This window comes from Amia ocellicauda, chromosome 16, assembly GCF_036373705.1.
Source record: "Amia ocellicauda isolate fAmiCal2 chromosome 16, fAmiCal2.hap1, whole genome shotgun sequence".
Classification (NCBI taxonomy): domain Eukaryota; kingdom Metazoa; phylum Chordata; class Actinopteri; order Amiiformes; family Amiidae; genus Amia; species Amia ocellicauda.
The window spans coordinates 3,776,757-3,794,108 of record NC_089865.1 but is presented as its reverse complement, the minus strand read 5'-3'; the positions used below and the strand labels follow the sequence as shown (position 1 = coordinate 3,794,108).

General features: G+C 38.9%; 1 protein-coding gene across 1 annotated transcript; it reads right to left on the bottom strand.

The window, feature by feature from the left end:
- Nucleotides 1–13,622: 13,622 nt before the first annotated feature.
- c1ql2 (complement component 1, q subcomponent-like 2) lies at nt 13,623–16,523 on the bottom strand. Its single transcript, XM_066687591.1, has 2 exons — nt 15,641–16,523; nt 13,623–14,337 (listed from the first exon to the last, which is right to left on the bottom strand). Exons 1-2 carry the CDS (start codon nt 16,220–16,222, stop codon nt 14,158–14,160), a joined length of 762 nt encoding a protein of 253 aa, XP_066543688.1. The 5' UTR covers nt 16,223–16,523; the 3' UTR covers nt 13,623–14,157.
- Between the last annotated feature and the right edge of the window lie 829 nt (nt 16,524–17,352).

Here is a 17,352-nt window from a genome sequence, read left to right as displayed (position 1 = left end):
AGCTGAAACCGATAGTTTCCGCAGAGTAGAAAACCTTTCCCTACAGCGTGACACTTCACCTGGGAGTGTGGCTGTGAGATGACAACATGAATGCAAAGGGGAACAGGAGTGAAAAGTCAATTCTCCAGCAGAGCGCACGTCTGAACAGGAAATCTAATTATTTTCAAGGTTGTCATTAGTGTGAGACCAACAGAAACACAGAATTCACGGGGGTAATTGGAGAGATTTATTTATTAATTTACTAAGAAGAAACCAGCTAAAGGTATTATCAACAGAATCTTGATGTAACTACAGTCTAGTGTTCATATTGTGTGTGAAGAAAAAGGGGCAAATTTGCAAAAGTTTAGCACCACTGGTCACTGTTCTGTAACTGGGAATCAATATAATTAGAAATGTTTCATTTTTAATCCAACATTGATAGTATTTCAGCTAGGAATAATAGTTATCTGCAACATGATCTGAATGAGTAACAAAATGTATTTAAACAAAAGACTCTCATCTATTTAAATATGTAAAGGACATCAATATGTGTGTACATTTTTAGTGTACATTGAAATGAAAATACTTCAGAAGAAGTTCAGAAGAATGTAGGAATCCCCCTTTGCTCCTTTCCTTGAACTCTGCAAATACCGGTAGTGTTATTTCCACACTATTTTTGTCTTTTATTGTGAGTTATGCAATGAAAGTTTATTTTAATTTCTTGTCAGCTGAATTATAGTAAACTGCAGAATCAGCTTTTTAATCAGAATAGTGCAATTACAAGATGTTCGAGATTCCAGTCATGGACACAGCTCTGACAGCAGGTTTCCATTTCCATTTTATTTACACAGTGCAAACGAGAAATGTTCATTTGAGCTGCACCACGGTGGGCTTCGTTCTGTTGCATCTTTTAAACATGTTCTGTGCTACTGATTCATCCTTATTTATTCCATATAGTGTTATAGTTTTTAATGTGGAATATTGTGGCACACATTTGAACAGTGTAATTGGCAGTGTGATTTGAATCCCGTTGCAGTGAATATTACTTCCATGCCCAAGGAACCCCATTTAAGAATAAATGAATGAATTAAAAAATAATGCTCATTTACTTAAATCTTAAAGCACATTATAAACATATTTGAGAGCCAAGAGATGAAATCTAGCTGCACTTGTTTACAAAGTTCAATGACCTGATGCCGTGCCGAGTGAGGGTCAGATATGATTGACAAAATAGAGTTGAGTACAGTTTGTTGTTGTTGTTTTAGGGCAAAATCACGGCTGGTACTTTTTGAACAATTATATTTTGCCTTCCGGAATATGTGCGAAGGCAAACTGTTCTTGTTATGAAGATTTCATCTTAGAAACTGTAGGTGATTAGTGAGACACATTACAGTTGAGATTGACGTAAATGTGCAGCGGAGAAAAATGAAAATCTGATTTTTATTTTCTTCTAAAATGTAGAAAACGTTTATGCATCGTGCTGTAGAGTGTTAATTATCAGTTAATGACCAAGTACATATTTTACCAACTTGGAAAACCGGGCCCTATGTATCAATTCAACTTGAATTTATATTTAAAGTGGGAACATCTTCTGTAACACATTTAAATTGATCCTGAAGCTTTAAGAAAGTTTAGCAAATCATTATTGGAAACCTTAATCAATTACCAGCTGGCAAACCGCTTTGTAGATTTAAGTAATTATCGCATTAATTCGTCTCGTGAGTGCAGCACTCGTGTGTTTTCTCATTACAGCACACAGTGCTTTAGCCTCGAGTCTATCGAGAGCCGCACAGAGCTGCAGTTAGAGGAAAAATAGCAGGCTTCATTTGTCACCCTGCTCATTTTCGGAAGTGTTGTCTGCCTATTAAATTAAATCGTAGCTCATCTTGAAATCAGGGCTCCTTTGCAGCAAAAGACAAAAGTCTGAAGTCATTTGAACTGAGGGGCACCGAGTAGCGTCAGTGTTACTGACCTGCGGAGAGACGTGAGGAGTTTTATTCATTTGATTGCTAATTGTAGCTCGTTTGGGTCACCCTAATTCAATATGCATGTATGTGTTTCAGAGGAACTGTCAGTTGTAACTATTCGGGTTTTGCCCCCATTAAAATATGCTGCATGAATGAGAGAATTGATGTAATCAGTCAAAATCGAATGCTCTTCCCAAGTAGAGATGAAGTTCAATTTAACCTGAAATGCCACGATAAAGTTTTATTATTATATCTGATAAAGACCTTGTGAAAACAATACCAAAACCTTTTTTTTATTTTTTAGGCCCAGAGATGTTCTATTAATGTGACCCTTCACCACAAGACCAGGCGTGAGTCTCACTCCATCAAATTTTTGATGCCTGTTTTCCCATGACAAATACACCTTAACGAGATAGAAAGTGAAGTGGTCTCACAAGAACTCAATAGATCTAAAATGGACACAGCTCAAGTACAGTAATAGTTTGAAAATCTGTTAAACTGTAAAACAGTAGGCAGTAGTAGAGACTCTGTATCCTTTTTATCAAATAAATAAGTGGGTTGTTTCTCATTGTCACAAATTTAAGGATGTCAGAACCGATTTTAGATACTCTGATCCAATGTCATGATAAGTGAGTTTTGAAACCCTCCATTTATCCAGGTTGTTGACAGTTCTACTGGTTCCAGATGGGAACACCTTTAAGGTACAGAGTGAAAAGTGGGCAGGAAAGCGGTTTCACACCTTATTATAATTATCCTGATGGCGGGCTGATGACTCAACTGCCACAACATATTAGATTCTCTCCTGATGTTTTGTCACTGTCCATCGGAGCTGGTGCTCACATCCTTCGGTGGCTTTTATCTCAAGTTAGTTAGTTTCTGTTTATTCATGCCTCTTTTTTGTGTGACACGGACCAGTTTAGCGAAATGACAACCCTGAACATTTTGAGCACAGACCTTAGCAGACCAAGATGTCCGGTCGTTGTCAAGTTTTAATACAACATTTTGATGCAATCAGAACTCGTGTTTGATTTTCAGATTTACTTGTGTGAATTAATTTGACACGCCTCATCTGCGTATATAGATTGGGTTGAAATATACATGCATTTCTGATCGGTCGGTGCTCTCTAGCTGCATCTAAATTACACTCAGCAGGCCAGAGTAAGCACTGGCAGTGAAGTTTAGTATACACCTATTTTTAACCAGCTCTGAAAAACATTCAGATCCCCTGTCACTCACTATTCATGACCACTCCTGCCTGTGTCTCTCTTGTCTCTCTCTCTTGGCTGTCTGGAGCGCACGCCCCCTGGGCATTTTCATTACACTAAAGCTCCAATAAGTTTCATTGTTTTAAAGCAGCTGGACCTCATGCGTGCTTCAGATGGTGTGTTTATATATAAAGCTTCCCTCCGGCCTTGCCTGCCCCGGCAGTGACAACCAGCTTCATCCCATTCCTCTTTCTGAAGACGTTTTCTCAAATTGATTGCTGTCACCTCCAGTCACCGTTCCTGTGATACTGGGAGCCTGTGCACTTTCCCTCTCCTGAAAGCATCCGTTTATGGACATTAATGAACCAAATCGCTACAAAACCACTCCGTCAGCCATGTCTTAAACACATATACACTCACTTTCCTGGACGTCTCTGTAGGAGCTAATGGTGGACAAATTAAGCACTGACCCCATCTCCCTCAGTCTGCTGTTCATGTGACACCGAACAAGGATGAGGGGCTGAGTTGTAGAGCGGTAGTAAGTGTTGAACAGGAGTATTGGGGTAATGAGTATAACTCAATGAATGGAACCTGCTGTCAGGTGATATTGGGAAGATCCAACACCAGTTAGATATATCAGTAGAGTTTTATTTTAAGCTGTTACCAGTCTGTTTCCTCTGCTTTTAACAAACATGTCGCACAGCTGGGCTCGTTGAATAGGTATGGTCTAGGGATACCATCACACACAGACAGAGATGTGGTGTAAGGAAGTCACTTTATTATGTACAGTGAAGGTGGTGTCAGAAATAAACCAAAACCTAGCTTCTGTTGAGCCCAACTCTACCAACATGGATTCCTTTCTAGACGCACAGACAGAAAGATAGAGAGACACATGTGGCCAACAGTCCAATGTAAGTAAGTTTTTTTCTAAGTACCAGTTTCTTCTGCTCTATGTTCCTCTGGTTCTCTCACTCCTGCAGCTCCCACTCCTTCACCCTGCCACTAAACAAGGAATGTTGGTTTCCTGCCCATATTTATTCCAGGGGCCGATGATGGGAGCCCTGCAGGTCAGGCGATGATTAATCCCTCAGGGCTTCTGGGGCAAGTAGTGACCTCCAGGGCCGTCATTTCGCACCCTTCCAACCTCAGCACCACAGTTCATTAAAATCCCAATTTTAGAAGGAACACTTTGAGGAATTACCCTCTTTGAAGTGGATATTTCCCCCCGTGAACGTGCAGTGATGTTCTATATTCACAGCTACGATGCTGTGGGTTTGATTTATGAGTCACAAGTTATTTTATTTTTACCTCACCTCTGCTTTTCTTTGTCACTATGCCGTCATGCTTGTTCGAATGTTCTGTCACAACCGCGTGTGCTGCACAACTGAAAATCCAACAAATGATGAAAAACAAAACTATACTCATACTGACCTCAAATGTGGAAAGTGAATCTGAGAATAAGGCACCGTTGAGGGATTTTGACATTTTTTATGTATAATGTAGTTCAAGGCACAATTGTTCTTTTCATATGTTTATTCAAAGTTATTTTTGTTGGTCTGTATTTATTTATATGTGTCATTGCATTAACAATTCCAGGGGATATATTACAATAGATAGATGACAGATAGATAGATTACCCTGGCCATCAGACTAAAACAGAAACCCTAGCATTTAATGTATTTTGTTCAGAATTTATTGCGTAGAAATATCCTGCCCAAAGAAACAAAGCACGGGACTGAGACCAAGATGTCCCTCCTGGACTGTACTGCAGTCTAAAATCTGTTCCTGCGGCTCCTCCAGTCGACCTTCGCTCCTCTTTCCCAAGTGCACCGTTGTCACTTACTCTATCCATAGCGGACTTGTTTTCCAGAGAGTCAGCCTGTGCCACTTACAGGCCTGGACAGACAAACAGGGATGCGTTTGGGGGCGCGGTCTGAGCCGCGAAATTGTTCATAGATCAGCCGTTCTAGAAAATCTATGTGAAATATTTCCCAGTCATAACTAATTTGACGAACTCATGTGTGATGTAAATTATCGATAAACATCAACTGATCCCTTCCTTTAGATTATAATTGTGAATATCTCTCCACTGTGTTCCCTTAGTATTCTGCTCCTCATTAAATTGAATATTTCATCTCCATCCATTCCAGCCCTGCAGAACGCCAGGCTTCACAATCACTCTGGTTTTATGGTCATAGGGCACAATTTGGCATTCTTTCATTCCTCAATCTATGCAAACTATCACCCCTTCATTGTGGATTTCACCAATTGACTGTCTTTCTGGTGATTTTATAGCTCCTTACAATGTGCCACTTTTCCTGGTTAAAAAAACAACAACAGTATACAGTTGTGCTTCTACAAAAGGATAAGGAACAGAAACGGAAATTCAGAATAACACAAACTGAATCTGCCACATGCTGCGGTGATGAACAGCGGTCTGGACACGGGGATGCCAGGAAATGCACGACTCGCACACTGAGATGAGTTATGACTTCTCCCTGTGCTCCTCCCTCACTTGATCTGTTGCCTCTGTGTTTCCAATGCAAGTTTTGTTTCCCTGATTGCGAGAAAGGGTTCCTTCCTATTAAATGTTATTAATGAATCATCCAAATAGGGAGCTTTATGCAGAAGGAGCAACTCAGCAAGTCTATCCTCTTGGGTGCTATTATGCCTCACAAGTTCAATGTTCAGTTCATCGCCCATACTGGCACTTAAAGACTTAATTATGCACAAGGGGGATTGGTCTGAATTCAACACAGACGTATTCCAGTACCAGTTCAGTTGGTCATGTGTCTTGAAATATGGTATTTATTAATTTATTTCAGACGTTGCACAGAAGCTCCCTTTGATATGAGCTATTGTCCAGCACACTTACAATTAAATGTGTTTGCTTTTACTCAATGGTTTAATGAGCTTTTGCAAGAGTGCTAATGACTTGCATTTTATGACGAACATAACATAATTGGTTTCCCTCACATTCACAATAAATCATACCTAAACACGGTTAAATACTATTTAATCTAAGAAGAAAAAACAATGGTATAACAAACAACACACTTCATGATTGATTAAATGCTGAATTATTTTATAGGTGTGTGCTATGTATTGTATTGTATGATATCATTATGTCCTATTGTAGCTGAGATCTGTTATTTATTGAAACCACAGACTTGGCCTACATCAGTGTAAACTGTTCATAATGATTGCTGTGTCCTTTTCTCTTTTTCAGGCACCACAATGCAAAAACGCTGCTCAGCTGACTGGGAGGAAAGCTTCCCGGCATTGTTGTAAATCTCCTTGAATTCACTGGCAAATCTCCCACCTCACAAACTAGCTATGTATATCATTTGCCTTTGTGTCCGCGTTTGGACAGCTTTAGCTGTGCTGTGATAGAACCGGAAGGTTTAATTCTAGAACACAAAACCAAGGTCAGACGAACAAAATCAAGTAAGAAAACATCATCCAACTACTTTTCCATCTCCTGTCCAAGTGGTTTTTTAAACAAATTTGTTTTGAAACTGTTTTTGTCTTGCATTAAGTGACAACAATGTATACAGCTCTGGAAAAAATTAAGAGACCACTTAATATTGATTTCTGAACTTGGAGTAGTCTCTTAATTTTTTCCAGAGCTGTATATGCAATGAAAAAACTTACTGAACATTAGTTTTAGACCTTTACAATAAAAATTATATATATGACCAACATATTATACATGAAATGACAGTGAGTAAATATGATAGGAGATCTTTTGGCCAAACAGTGTCATCATGTTATATTTTATTATGTTTTGACATAACAGCATCATAATCCTTCCTGTTTTGTGAGAAATCATACCAACATCCGATGAAAATATATTTTAAAGCAGCCTGCATCTCCCTTTTTATTTTCAGTATTATTTTACCTTATTGCAGGTTCCATGTTCATAATTATAAAATCAATTAAGACTTAAATGTGTTTTCACTGCCCCTCAGCCTCATTCATCATCAGATTAAACGTGTGAAAGATAGATGGTTGTGGAATAGGTATACAATTTGCTACACCCAACAAACCCACACTGCAGCTGCTTACCTGTGTGATTAATGGACTGTCTTTATTGAAATGTTCTCTGGTGTGCCGTAATCTTTCTCTTAACTATACAAACACAATCTCCAGCCTCTGATCAATTATTAAGCAGCAAGTGATGCATTGAAGAAGAACCAACGTCGCTGTTGAGACAATACAAATTCTAATTAGGCAGTGTCACTAGATTAGTGATTAAGAGCAGGATTATATTGTTTGTACCTCTTCAAATATAATTTGCTCTTCACCAGCCATCTCCTACTGCAAAATGAAACAGGAATTAAAAAGATAGTTTGTTTCTTTCTACAGTCATTTATTTCTCGTTCATTTGTTTGATGATTTTGGTTTTCTTTCTGCCTGATTTTATTAATCACATACTCAGAACGCACACTACAGATTAAAACATTTTTTTTGTATTTATTTCTTCAGTAAGATCTCCGTCAGAACTAATGTGTCTGTCAGTGTTGACCTCTGAGATCCTTTTGATCTACTTTAATCTTAGTTTTTACAAAGTTGTTGAACATTAGATTTTAGTCTTACTTGAGTTAATTCTGAGACCAGTTTTCTTTCTGAGCTCTGTATATATATAGTCGTTTTTACCTTTTTGCTTCATCCAGATCTTTCCTGTTTAAGTGTCTTTAACCTTGCCATTCTGTTACAGACAACAATCTGGCACTTGTCAGATCTGAGCGGTAAGAGTTGAGAAGAAGCTGACATTGTGAATTACTGTTCATATTTCTGTACTGTCTGTACAGCTATCAAGTCCCCACGTATACTAGAGGTGTTTATCGCTAGCCAAAACCATAGATACCTGACATGTCTATTTCTTTAGCATAATTGGATTGACTACTTTTTACGTGTAAATGAGCACTTGCCTATGCCGGTGTGGCTTCTATATAATGAAGGAAAAAACACAATAGGCATGGCTCTCAACTATAATTAGACTTCTCTCTGCATTGTTTTTACCACCACTTCAGGAGAGAAATGGACAACTGTTGTAACTCAATGCTTCACATCTACTTACATCAAAAACAAGGAATTAATGGCAAAAACATCACACCAGGACTGGGCCCCATTCCCCTTATCTATCTTTAGGGGTTATAAAGGACATTTCTGACTTGAAGCATCTTATTGTTTTATTAACAAATACCGAAGGGAATCTGATGTCTATCAAGCAGGCGCACAGGTGTCAACAAGGAACATAAAACATTCTTCACTTCATTTACTCTGCAGACCCAACAAATAGGCTTGACGTGGGAAACACTAAATGGGAATGTTTGCAGGTTCAATGTTTTTATAAGTTGCTGTAAAAGCTGTTGCCTTTAATTTAGTGGATGTGCAGGAAGGGTTTACTACAGAGCTACACGGGCTGTAAACAACAAGGCACCTGTTACTTATTTGACTCAGAGTTAAATTGAAACCCCATGTTTCAAACGAATTCATTGTAACCCATAAAACCAAATGCTGGACACATGCATTTGCTGTCTTTTTTTATTTTCCTTAAAAATGTATATTGTGAGACGTTGATTAAAGCACATGCCAATACATACTTTTGGGGACACATCATGCTTTTGTAGACTTTCCTAGGCATGATTTGACATCAGGGATTCACTCCCTTGATTTCTGCACAAATATAGCATCATGATCATTCCGAACACAAGACTATTGGAACGAAATAACAAACATGCATTTTAATGAATCAAATGGAACAAATCTGGCATTTACTTGACAGTTGAAAACATCATGGAGGAAGTGCGTTACTGACAAAAGCCATCACACCAATGTGACCACATTAAAAGGTTATTTTTTTGGCAGTTATAATCAATACGGCTCATGACTTGCATTCAGTAATGGGTTATTGTGAGCTTTGTGTGCAGTGTCCATTACTGCTGTAGTCTTCTGCTGTAAGCATTTTTCATTTAGAAGTGTTGTACACAAACCTTTAGATGGTGCTCCTTAATCAGAAGATTAGGGCTCACATGGAAGTATCTTTAGCACGCACTGAGTGATGAAGTTAGTGAATACAATTTTTTAAGTAAAATGTATTTATCTGCAGTTTCAAAGTGTATCATAACAGACAGATAAAACCAATTCCACCTTTCTTGAAATCTTTATTTGTTCTTGTTCTTGGTTTTATAAAATATTTTGTGTTTTAGTTTGCTTGTTTGCATGTTCTTCTGCAGTTGGTGGGGGACTGCATGCAAAACAGCAGGACCTAGAATGGAACCCTGAGGCACCACTGGCAGGAAATTGAAAATGTTCAAAGAAGAAAAGACATTGCAGCATATTCTGTACAATGGTCAAGAAATAAGGCTGAAACTCTCAGTACAGACCTCAATGTCTAGCAAAACATCCGACAAACTTTGAAAAGTTGATTCTGAAAACATTTGGTACCAGAGCATTCAGTACCCAGACTTAACATGAAGTTACTCATTTTCTTGTACTAGACATTAACAGCAAGTTGAAACCTGCAAAACATCAGAGCTATTTTAAGACCTACAACATCAAGTGTAAACCAGTACTGACTTTCAGATTGTGCTAGAATATTCAAAGTAATACCTAATGTTGCAAAATGTTGCAACCTATGAAGACATTATTTTAATGTAAAACTGTTGTATTTGGTGGACCTCTACAGGATGACTGGGTCCTAGCAATACAGACAGACAGATGGCAGCTCTCCCAAATGTAATGCATTATTAACTTTGTATTCTGTACAGTCCCCCCCACCCCAGCTCCCTTCTTCTGTCACCAAGTAGCTGTGTATCATGCGATGATCAATGACCTGTGAGGAAGCCTGTGCCACTGAGGGACAAACATGAGCTCATGAATATGGTCAAAAGATATGCAAATGCAGGGAGATGACAAAGTATATGCTGTTTCAATCAGGGGTTAATTGTTGACTCTTCTCATTCACTCGAGAATAGAATACACATTAAAAAGACTTGATTCAGATGCAGCACCATGCCACCAGAGTTTTTGTCTTTGTATTGATTGCATTTTTATTGCCGCATCTCTAAATTAATTATAAAATATTGATTTTTAATTGCTAACCTGTGTTACATGCATTTTTCTTAATCTTAATTAGAACAATGAACAGCTCTGTCAGAATCATAAAAGCAACAGTCAAGTGCTTTTCTTTTTTCCATTCTTTTCTTTTTCTTCTACATGTTCAGTTTTTTTCCCAGCATTTTGAAGTGAGAGGCTTTTAACATTCTGTTGGTGTGTGTTTAAATTAAGTACAAATCGGATTTGAATATCTCAATGGCAGTTCGCAATCTTAAAAGGATTATTATGATTATCAAAGAAGACTGATACTATTTAGATAAATAAAGTGCATTCATTGTGTCTGTACTCACAATGTGCAATTCCAAATCAAAACACACATCATGTCTGTACAATATGCAACATCTGTGTGTGTGTGTGTGTGTGTGTGTGTGTGTGTGTGTGTGTGTGTGTGGTGGGGGTTTGTGTGTGGTGGGGGTTTGTGTGTGACTTAGATCGATGCTATCCTGATGCTAATTTAGACATTGTTTCCAACTACAAAATGTGTAATAGCTGTGAAATTTGGATCCCAGAGCCGCACAGACACACTGAAAGAAGATGCATCACCCCCGTTAACTTCCAGAGAAAGGGCAGATTGTGGCACTTAACCTGGGCAAGGCAGTACACAGAAGATTGAATATTGCCTGTCTTATCCATCAAGAAACAATCATAAGCGTTAGAAGTAATGATTGGTGCAAACAACCATACAAAACAAAAGCAAAAACAAACTGTAGTTGCACTGAAATATACTCCCCCTCGGCCAGTTAAACCTCTATCCTATTTAAGTATCTCTTTGGCACAGACCCCACTCTTACTATTGTACTTCTGAAAGTTCTATTTTCAGCTTTTAAAGCAGCCTGCCATGTTTTTCTTTAAGTATTACTTCAGTGAAATGCTTTACTTTTCATATTTATTTTTAAAATCCAATTATTGTGTTTATATTAGCAATTGCAATGCCATGAATAGGGAATGCTATTAAACTAAGCGCTCAACATGGAGAAACCTTTAATGCTTTCTTTATCATATGGACATTAAATTTACTGCAAGTACAGTAACTTTATATATTTTTTTAAAAACCTAACAACTTAGTCTTTACTTTTTTAAATCCAAGCACTGAAAACATTGCATTCAAGAAAGAACAGAAATGAAACTGAGACTGTACAATTGATTAAGGCTAAATATAAAACCACAATATAAATCATATTAAAACAATGGGGCAGGGTCAATTGGTATACAACAATTGTTCATCAAATGATAGTGCTGAATCTATAACAATGCAATCATGTTGCACCCAGATGGAGAGCAAAGATTAATTAATAGCACAGGGCTGTTTAAGTAAATCTATTATCATGATTTGCAATCTATTCTAATATATGTATGTATATATATATATATATATACTCATAGTGCATTATGGGTACGTTTTTTTAAATCATCATCATCACCATCCTGTAGTCTGTAGACTGTTATTACATAATTACTATTTTAGACAACTTGTACAATAGGTTTCACGACACATCCCTGCAGGTGCAAACAGTAATTAGTAACCTGACATCTGAGTGGAAAATGGAGCATTCTGTAAAGATGGTTAAACCCTCGTCCCTGCAATGATAATGTGCAGAAACATAGATCACTGTCAGGGCGAACTAGCACGGCAAGCCTCTGCCATGAGAGAGCCTCATCAATCCATCATCCTCTTAGCGGCTGACACCCCCGGTGACACTCAGAGCCGGTCTTGAATCTGAATTGGAGGGAAGACGCTGCGACGGGGAATACAGATTTGAGACTCTTTAGAAGCACATTTGTATATTTAATGTGAACACCAATCCCATTGCAAAGCAGCTCCATTGCCCTTTTACCAAGCAGGGACAGCTGGCTTTATGTAAGAAGTACAAATAGCTTCTTAGTGCTCCTGGATGAAGCAAAGTAGAGGCTTCTTCACAGTCCCACCTTGGTCCAAGATGTGCTGCTGCATGTCAATTCGGCTCCTTGAAATTCAAACAGAAGATCTCTAGACCGACTCTCCGAGGAGCAACGCCGAGGAGTGTGGAGGACACAGAGGAAAGGCTTTTAGAAGGATTTTCAAACACTACCGCGGTTTAGATTGTCCTTTGACAACTTTGAAATAAATTTTCAATCAAGTGCGCCCCTCCCACACTGCCAAACTCACGCACCTGCCTTTATAACAACTTTGCAATCAGCCCTAATTGTTCGACATTATTGGACTGTAGGTGTGAAGCAAAGCTCTTCTGGAATTCTTAGCTTTGGGTGGAAATGCTGATGTCATTTATGAGCTACACTCTTAGAAGTAAAGGTTCTAGTAAGAACATTTTTTAGGGTTCCTGGGACTGATATTTTGGAGGAACCCTTAAAGGTTCTTATAAGAACCACATTCCTTGCAAACAAGGATCCTTAAAGAACCTTAAATGTATCTTAAATCAACTGCGATACGGTTCTTAAATGATCCCTTGTGCTTACGACGGACCTTGCAGTTCTTAAACAAACCAATTAAATGAAAATAAACTCATGAAGAACCCAAAGGTTCTAAATAGAACCGCTAAAGAACCTTCAATTTTTAGACTATAATGCTCTCTCTCAACACTTAGTATGGTATAGTTATCTAATCCATAATTGTCACCTTTAGACGTGTGATCTGGATATCCCAAATAGAAGTTGTGTGTTGTGTGTTCAATGTTAAAGGATCCAGACTAAAATTCAAAGTCCTTTTCAGGAGTAAGTGCACTTCTAAGTGATGGAGAAACTCAGAAATCCCTGCAGTTCCAATGCCATTAGGAAGGTGATGTTTCCATATGTCTGTGTCGAACATATTGGGCTGTTTTACAATCAGCAGGCCTACTGAAAATTGAGGAGTCATATTCAGATGTTTTTAATTGAGAGATAAGACTAGTCACAGTTTCTAAGGAAAGTGTTAATATTATTTCTTAGGTTTAAGTTCTTTTTCATGTTTCACTCCTTACAGCTTCCTGAGATCCAAACTTTCCTTTTGTAAAGTATAAATTCCCTATCTGGGCTACAGATCCAAGCACAAACTAAATCAACGCCAACAGCCCAACATAATGCAGGCATCAGGACAATAACAATCATAATCATAATAACATGAACAGTAATAATAATAATCATAACAATAATAATTTAGATTGTGTTTCACATCCTTAGGCCCATTCCTACGTCAGTTAATAACAGTGGACCATTTTAAAATACTTTAGAATACAGACAAATTGGACAAATCCGACTTAAATCTGATTAAAATCACATATAATTGTACACTGGCCTGTGCTTTGGTTATTCTGAATGAAGCCGGTTTACATTGAAACATTTCCAATATCAGATTTGCCCCATAAGTAAAATGTGTCCAAAAGTGTGAAAGAAACCGGACAAAACCGTGTATAAAAAACAATGTTTATTGAACGACGCATTTTGTTAAGAAGACGATTTTAATGGGATTGTAGAACAGACCTAACAGACTCCCTTCCACGACATTTAAACTGAAAAAGTCAAAACAACAGGACTTTTTTTTTGGATATGTGTCCACATCTTCGTAATCTATTTGTTTATTGTTTTTTTTTTCTCCTGATACACAGATGTATTGATATATGTATATATGTATATATGTATATTTATTTATATATTTATAGTTTTTAGTTGTTTTTGTTCTTTGTAATAAATACACCACAGACTGCCAAGCAATTATGATTACATTCAGACGAAATGATCCCAAGCACTACCTCTTGGATACTGGTACCTGCGGGAGGAAAAAAGAGGCGAATTTGACATCTTGTCTTTTCTCCACCTGACGTGTGAACGACCTTATGTGAGCATGACGCGCACATGGCCACACCGGGGCATCTGCGACAGTGGATAACAAGTCTTTTCTGGAGAAATGTTTAGTCGGGGTACAAAATGAAACCAGAGAAAGTGCTGTACTTGTTGTTGTTCCCCCCGTGGGCTTTGCCACCGTCCAGTTTGACGTAGATCTCGTCTCCAGAGTCCAGGTGCAGGACCACGCTGTTGCTGGCATAGTCATAGTTTTGGTCGGCGTCCTGGGCGATGGCACTAGCCCGCACCTGCAGGCGATGGAGACCAAAGGATCAGGCTTTAGGATGCATCGTCTCATTGACATTTGCACACTTGCACACACGCATTTTTGCACACTCGCACATTCGCACAAACACGTGTGATGGCTGAACCATGAAATGTATATTCCGAATATGTGTCTTGTCAGTCTTGTGTCTTGTGGGTCAGTTCACACTTGGTCGGTTTGTTTGGTCATTACATTTGAGATTATCTTGCCCAATGCTTTATTATAACACCCTTTAAATAAGTTACACATTTGACATGTTATATATAGGATATATGACATATCCCAGTGGGGTGTGTACTTTTTTTTTTTTTTTAATATGACCTAGCTTCAATAACTGATTGACGTGCTCCCTATACGCTTAAGTATTATTTTGCAATGACACAAGACACTGCACTGACGGAGAAAGGACATACAGAGAGGACAGCTTTGGTTATTTTCGCTGTTGTCCCAATACATTTGGTAAAAAAATGAGATTGTTTCAATTGAATGGGATCTTATACGGTTGTTCACATGCTGTAATTGGCCAGCACAAACCTGACACAGATTGTTTCAAAGCATGTCAAATATAAACCAGTGCTCGGGATATGATTCAATCCGCGATTTACTAGGATTTTAACATCTTCCAAGACTTTTCAAGCACAACGATGCATGAAAGTCAAGCCAAATGTATTGTTTTACATCTATAGATTGATCGCTAGGTAAGAAAGTGAGTATTTTATAATCACAGTGGGATAGCATGCATACTTTTAACAGAAAAAGCGCTGACTGCTTGAATTTGGTGCCCGGTGCTGTTCTCTGCTGTGCGCAGGCTGATACAGTGATGGTTTGTGAAGGCATCGCACAAATGAAGCCAAATCAGCCAAGCCTGCAGCTCGCCGAGAAACGTGCTCGACCATCTTGACCTCCGAAGTCAGTGACATATTCTGCCCAAGACGCAAACTTAAGATGCATTGCACTGGGTCCACTGGCGGAGTAAATATCCTAATCGCATTATTACAAAGCTGGAAATGACAGAATGAGCTTAGGTGAGCTGAACAGATGTAGAGGACTGGCGGCGCGGTGGAGCTGTGCTAAACTTAATAGGCTTTTATACTGTCCACTCTAAACCACACACACACACACACACACACACCTTTAAATTAGTCAACTTTTTTCTTATTGTAGTTCATCTCATATAACTATTATATGAGAATATATAACAATAATACAATAATACATAGATGATATACTAACTATAACATAACTCTACTAACTATATATGTCAAAATATTCTATGACGCACTCACCTGTCCATTTTTGCAGAGGTCTGCCCACATGCTTGTGCCGTCGCCACCTCTCATCAGGACATGGTAGGTGAAGAAATAGATCCCGGACACCTGGCAGGTGAACTTGCCCGTCGCCGGGTCGTAATGGTTCCCCAGGTTGGTGACGACGTCGTCAAACTTGAGAACTTCATATCCTTCATGGGGGTTCTTCAGACCCACGTAGAAAGCTATCTTGGGACCAGTCACTGCTGTGCTAAGGGCTCCAGTGTCAGTCCTGGCGGTTCCCGAAACTATCCCGGGGAACCCAGGCTTTCCCGAATCCCCCTTTTCTCCAGGCGGTCCCTTTGGACCCGGCGGACCGGGTTCTCCAGGAGGACCTCTCGGCCCCGGCTTCCCCGGCCGTCCCGGCTCCCCTTTAGTCCCTTGAATAAACGGAGGCGGAGGGATGGCACTCAAGTCCTGCATGACTTCCACGGCGGTGGCACTGGGCTTGGGGTTGTAAGGATCGCAGATCATCCTGCAAGTGCCCAGCATCTCATAGTGAGCCGCAGTCTGGGGACTTTGCACCAGCAGTGGTATCGCAATAATGAGAACCAACACCATGACGATGCCAACTACAGCAGCAACCAGTCGCTTCCTCTGGAGGACCCGAGAAGCAAGTGCCAAAAAGTCCGCTTTGCTTTGGGAAGTAATGGTGAAGGGTTGTTGCGCGTCTACAAATCCCAGCAGAAAGAAAGTGCAGGAAAGAGATCAACGGTTTCTTCCAATACAAAAAACAAAAAAACTAATTTGTTTTAACCTCAAGGTTGGCTTTCCTTAGGCGGTTTTAGCTCTGCCAGTATCACTATGCTTCACAGAGCAGAGATGGGAAGTATTCGCGCTGGCAGAGCCGGGCAGCAGCAGAGCGCAGAGACCTCGGAGCGGTTGCAGCCCGTCTGCACCCAGACGAGAGGAGAGATGCTGACGTCACGAGTACGGGGCCAAGCCCGGTGCAATTTGGATTAATAGTGAAACAATAATCATGCTATCTTTATGTATGAATTACAAATCCCCGAGCATTGCACCTGAAAGGATATTGAATCAGAAAGCTTTACCAACATTTGAACCCTTTTCAGTCATGTGTTAAGGAATCATTTTGTGCCCTATTTGCCGTTTCCATCCTTACAATTTTCTCTAGTTAAACTTTAAAAGGTCACTTTTTGTTTGTTTGTGTGTGTGGGTAACACTTTATAATAATGTCCATTAAATTCTCATGAATTCCGGTAGTACAACACAGGAAAAACACATTAATACATGATGTAATTCTTGGGAAATCAGATGGAATTCAATTGTAATTCGAGTATGTGAATTCATAATGATTTAAAGGCTCTTATTCATATGGAATTCATTTCTAATAACGCCGATAATTGCAAGAAAATACATTTTAAAATTCAAAATTGTGATGAATCCATACATTTTGTTTGCTTTTATTCATAAAGCTAGTCCCGATTTGTAGACATTATTAACACCATTTGTTGCAAAGGAATTACGCATGAATTCATGAGGACCATACTGGAGAAAAAAAGACCCTTAATAACCGTGAATCATAATGAATTCAAACCCTCACAATCGCTCGCCAGGTGGTTGTGAAAAACATCAATTAATGTGTGAAGACATTATTTAAATATATGATCGACTTAATTTATTAAAAATGAATTCCATATGAACAAGAGCCTTTAAATAATTATGAATTC

Bases quoted from the DNA above. Each gene is read 5' to 3' on its own strand.
- c1ql2 (XM_066687591.1), bottom strand. From the start codon at position 16,222: ATGGTGTTGGTTCTCATTATTGCGATACCACTGCTGGTGCAAAGTCCC. The intron at 14,338-15,640 runs GTGAGTGCGTCA...CATCGCCTGCAG, and splicing joins ACCTCTGCAAAAATGGACAG to GTGCGGGCTAGTGCCATCGC.